Source organism: Saccoglossus kowalevskii, chromosome 7 (assembly GCF_978046115.1).
Source record: "Saccoglossus kowalevskii chromosome 7, keSacKowa6.1, whole genome shotgun sequence".
NCBI classification, from domain to species: domain Eukaryota; kingdom Metazoa; phylum Hemichordata; class Enteropneusta; family Harrimaniidae; genus Saccoglossus; species Saccoglossus kowalevskii.
This window is the reverse complement of record NC_140647.1, coordinates 3,830,018-3,834,920: the sequence shown is the minus strand read 5'-3', so window position 1 is coordinate 3,834,920 and position 4,903 is coordinate 3,830,018. Positions and strand designations below refer to the sequence as shown.

The window sequence follows — 4,903 nt, the reverse complement described above, 5'->3', positions numbered from 1 at the left end:
TTTATTCCTATTTATTATTCGTTCGTTGTGATATATATACGTAATCCGAAAAAAAGGTAGATGGTGCTCTGTACGATGAGATGTACAGCTACGTAATGTCATATTCCATATTGTACGGCATAGAGAAAAATAAAAAAAAACATGCTTTCGGTTGGAAAATTGTTCAATATATGACGAAATTTGTCAAACGTTAGCGCGGATCTGACGTACTTTCTCTTTTGAGTAAACTGTACAATTGTGTTCCCGCATCTATGTCTACATAGCAGTTACTGGAACTTGATGGGACCGGGCCGATGGCACTGGGAGAATACATTGTATATTACGTATGATAAATTACTAGAATTACATAAAGAATTTCACTACTAGATCTAACAGTTTGTACCTACGAAGTGATGTTACCCGCTATCAAACATATCTGCGTGAATGAAACGCCGCGACGCTTACCATATATACTACGGCACTTCACGCAGTCAACCGTCACGCTAAAGAATACAACTTTGTATTGCGACACTTTCATGGCACTCTAATGTACTATTTAAAAGTATAAGCAGAGTGTTTAACTCAGTGAACTACCTGCCCACGTTCTAGTATCCTATTTCAGGACTTATTATAGCGAGTGTAATTGGCAACACATTCTGTGTCTCATTTCAGCAACCACTTTATCAATAGAGTGGCATCGATCACTCGAGTCTGCAGCCGCTGCACACGTGTATATGGCGGACGATATTGTATGTCGGCGACACCATATAGCTCTAGCCTAACGAAATATTGTTTAATTGACTCTCAACTAATCCTCGGATTAAATGATACTAAATCATTCTGTTATGAAAACAGATATTTTCATTTGAATCGAACTATGTCGATATCGTTATTAATCTTCAGTATTCTCACTCATCTGCGTCAACCAATACTTGTTTTTAGATATGACGTTTTCTGGATGGGCCTGAAGCTTTCATGTCTGGTGATGGGGTGCACCAGATTTAAAACGCTGGAATCGAAATGCGCCAGCCGCAGGTTCGCTGAAAAAAATTTTGATGTCCTGACTTAGGCAGTCATCATTTGCTTTTGATCACCATAATCGAAAAGTGTTAGACCCATGTTTACGTATGTTTGTTTCAGGATTCTGGTATTCGTAGCGAAATGTGAAGCATATCATATGTTTCCAGCAAAACTGATGACACCGCGGTCCTACAGATACTAACGCCGGATATCTTACCTTCACTCATCGGTTCCCTTTTCGAACATTTCCAGTTTAATGATACAGCTCTATGCTTGATATTAATCAGCCGAGTTTTCCCACGAGATACTCCAGTACAATTTATTTAGAAAACACTGAAGACAGACGTTTATTAAAACGAAACCATTGACAATGATCCAACTTGAACCTCGGGCATGTTGGGGTAGAGTATTTACATCATAATGCAGTTGGATCTTGTCTCGAGTGTAACAACGGGCAAGTGAAAAACTTGAATCAAAGCAGTTGTTTGACACCGTGTTACGGGTTCATTCAGTGTAAGAGAAACACGAGTAGAACGTGAACTGAAGTACAAAATGCTTTGTTAATTGAGTGTCTCTACTTCAACAACTTTGTCCTTACTAAGCGAGCACGTGTCCTCCGGCCCGTCACTGTCAACAATACGTTTGTCAACCCGGGTCGTTGTAAAGTGCCCAGATCAAGTCGGCTGCAGACGACTCTAATAAAGGATGGAGGTGTGAAAAGTCTGACTTGCGATGGAGACGATTGATATTGTCGAGATAATACAGTAATTTGCAAGACCTTGAGACCTATCCTAAGTGAGTTAGACCATGCATGGAGGTTAAAACGATCAAATTTTGAAAAAATATGGCCTGTATCGTATGTTCAGAAATAATGTTAACAAATATGATGGAGAAATAGGCAGGTTACGCTCTCGCAATAGAGTTGCATATAGTGTAGAATTCAACCAAAATAAAATAAATTTGCAATGTGGGATGCATTTGTGCAGAGCGAATGGGGACCGCTGATCTTGGCAATGTAATCCGTCTAGTGAGGAGACCGCCAATGTCGGAGTGGAGATCGCCGACTGAGGCAAGGTAACCTTTCGGGTGGAGATCGCCAATCGAGGCAAAGCAACCTAACGGGATGGAGACGGCCAATCGAGACAAGGTAACCCATACAAATATATACATGTTACAATTCCTTTGATTGTCGATACTGCCGTGGAACACTGAACACCAATGCTGTGGCGAACGTTCAATTGAAGTTGTTATGTAGCTCTTTATACAGTTTTTTTACTCTCAAGTAAACTTTAAGGAAAACCGGCAAAGCAGGAAAGTTTGTGAACATTTCTAAGTGGTGGCCACTAGTTACTTCGTTATCAAGTGACCTTTCCTGAACATTTGTTGTCAATTCAATTAATTGTGTTTTTCCGAGCAATTAGACAACAACAGACACATTTTTTACTAAGTTACAGTTTCCGGTTCCAAGAAACTGTCTCCTATACTATAGTGACCCACACGAGGCAATACTTGTGTGTCACTGGTCAGTTCTTTGTTCGAAGGTAGCCTTAACACAGTGTACATGCGCCTTTGACAATGGCGAGGCTAATTTGGCAGCCCTTGAGGCACCTTTATTGTGCAACGTGAAAAAGTCCATTTACCATGCAGGCAACCGACTGTGATACTAGTATATTATATATAGACTAGTATATTATATATAGGTGACTCGTGTTGGCTCAAGTTAGCATAACCTACTCTGGCCATGGCAGTACGGTTGAAACAGCGCACTCTCCAGCCCGAGCGATGCATATTTCCTTCAAAATTAAACATAATATTCTAAAGTGTCACAGCACGCGTTGAAAATTATAGAAAGTGTGCCCGGCGTCAGTCCGACACACGTTTACACAAGTAACCAGATTTACTCAAAACCCCCAAATTAATTGAAATTACGGTATTAGCGAACAAAAAAGGAAAAGATAAGAACCGCTCATTTTGTTGTGATAAACAAACCAATGACACTTAAAGGAAGATTGGGTAGATGTATACCTTGGCTATTAAGTGAGCATTAATGTATTTAGTAACAGTCACCGATTTAATGATTCCCCTATCATCCGTCACTTCTTTGCGTACCGGGCAGGTGATGACGTAGATACTAATAAAATGGCCTCTTCAATTTTACTCGAGTCGTATGTGTACCGTCTACTAGTACCCAACGTACGCGAATTTGAAATCGAACACATCGCCTTTAGTTAATACAAGTAAATACTTTAATTTAAACAATTTGAGTAAATTGTGAACTCAAAAGTGCAACCTGAAAATACAACCGGAAGATGTTTCACAAACAACGTGTTGTTTGTTCTTTGAAACCAGTGAACAGTCTGTTTGCCATTAAGCATTCTTTTCGAAGTCTGATATTATTATGCATCAAAACTGAAATATCAAATAATATCCTATAAATAAACTTTGCGTCTCAGTGTTCGTTTTTTTACTTTGCTTCTTTGCAATCACGTCCAATTCGCTCAGTCACGGGAACTTTCCAAGTATCTTCATTCCTTTTCTTTTCGGGGACATACATTGTACCATAGGAATGCGGTTGCTTTGCTTCTGTTCAAGGATCTTCATTGACAGTTTGTAGAATCTTTCACGCCTAGTCAGTCCCACTTTATCCAGGAAAGTCGAGCTGTTAAATCTGAGCAAGATAATATATAACAATATTACAATACAAAAGAATTTTTTACACAGAAATAAACATAAACTTGAAATTTTGTCATAATAACGTGGTGTACTTGTATCATTAACATTACATCATAGTCGCGTAGCGCGTTAGCATTCCGTGAAAAAAAAACAATGTATTTCACAGCGTTGTATGGGTCGCTTGGAACCGACAACGAACACGGCCCGGTGTGACGGTTGACACGGATGGACCTACATCGAATACGGTGCGGTGTGATAGATAGAGGTACTTTTAACTGTAATCATTTTTAAAACGTAAAATTAAAGGAAGCTTACCGCTTGTGTTCCAAATCGGTGACTTTCCGTCTTTGAATCCAGACTTCATACACCTTTCAACATACACCATGGGCGGACACCCAGACAGAAGAATCTCACGGAGTAGGGCGATGTAGGCGATTGCTAAGCGAAGGGTGTCGATTTTTGACAGTCTTTTCTCGTACGGAAAGGTGGGCACATGACACCTTAGTTCTTCAAACGCTGAATTTATGCTCATCATACGTTTCCGTTCTCTGATATTAGCCGCATGTCGTTGGACGACGTAGGGATTTGCGGTGGCGATCCGTCTCCGGCGTTGGCCGCGTTTTTCAACTTCGACATCGGTGGCACACTCATGCATGGTCGAATCATCAGGGTAAAACCCTTGACTACCGTAGTCTTCTTCGGATGAGATGGCGGGGTAAGTGTTCGTTTCTTGGTAAAAGTAAGTTTGTTCCTGACCACTGTACGCACACGACGGATAAACATGATGATTTTCCAAATTCTCGTCCGTGTTTTCCACATAAATGGTACTGTTCGTCACGGAACTGGTATTTAAAGCTGCGTATTTCATGTTTTCGTTTTCGTCGTTGCCCTCCTGGTAATACGATTCTGCGCCGCAAATTGGTTCGAACTGACAAGGGTGTCGTTGGCTTTCTGACGTGGTGTACATATTTATCCAGACTTCTTATGCACTGCAAACAAAGCCAAAATAAACCTCCTCCAAATAATGGCAATTTTGTTATCTATTAAACGCCAATTTACTTATCGTGGGCTATTGTAAGTACTTAACCGCCCGCCGTGTGGTCTCTAACTTTTGGCTCGCCCCGGCGCGTGCTACTGAAACAATTGGAGAATCGGGATGGGCGTTGGGGCAGGCAATAGCTATTATAAAATAGTGACGAGCAGACTCTATCGTATGCGCCTGACAGTTTAC

General features: G+C 40.8%; 1 protein-coding gene across 1 annotated transcript; it reads right to left on the bottom strand.

Moving 5' to 3' along the window:
* Positions 1 to 3,548: 3,548 nt before the first annotated feature.
* LOC100371251 (basic helix-loop-helix transcription factor scleraxis-like) lies at positions 3,549 to 4,599 on the bottom strand. Its single transcript, XM_002733148.3, has 2 exons — positions 3,988 to 4,599; positions 3,549 to 3,667 (listed from the first exon to the last, which is right to left on the bottom strand). The coding sequence occupies exons 1-2, from the start codon at positions 4,538 to 4,540 to the stop codon at positions 3,630 to 3,632; spliced, it is 591 nt and encodes a 196-aa protein (XP_002733194.2). The 5' UTR covers positions 4,541 to 4,599; the 3' UTR covers positions 3,549 to 3,629.
* Positions 4,600 to 4,903: the final 304 nt, after the last annotated feature.

Bases quoted from the DNA above. Each gene is read 5' to 3' on its own strand.
- LOC100371251 (XM_002733148.3), bottom strand. From the start codon at position 4,540: ATGAAATACGCAGCTTTAAATACCAGTTCCGTGACGAACAGTACCATT. The intron at 3,668-3,987 runs GTAAGCTTCCTT...TATCTTGCTCAG, and splicing joins ACCGATTTGGAACACAAGCG to ATTTAACAGCTCGACTTTCC.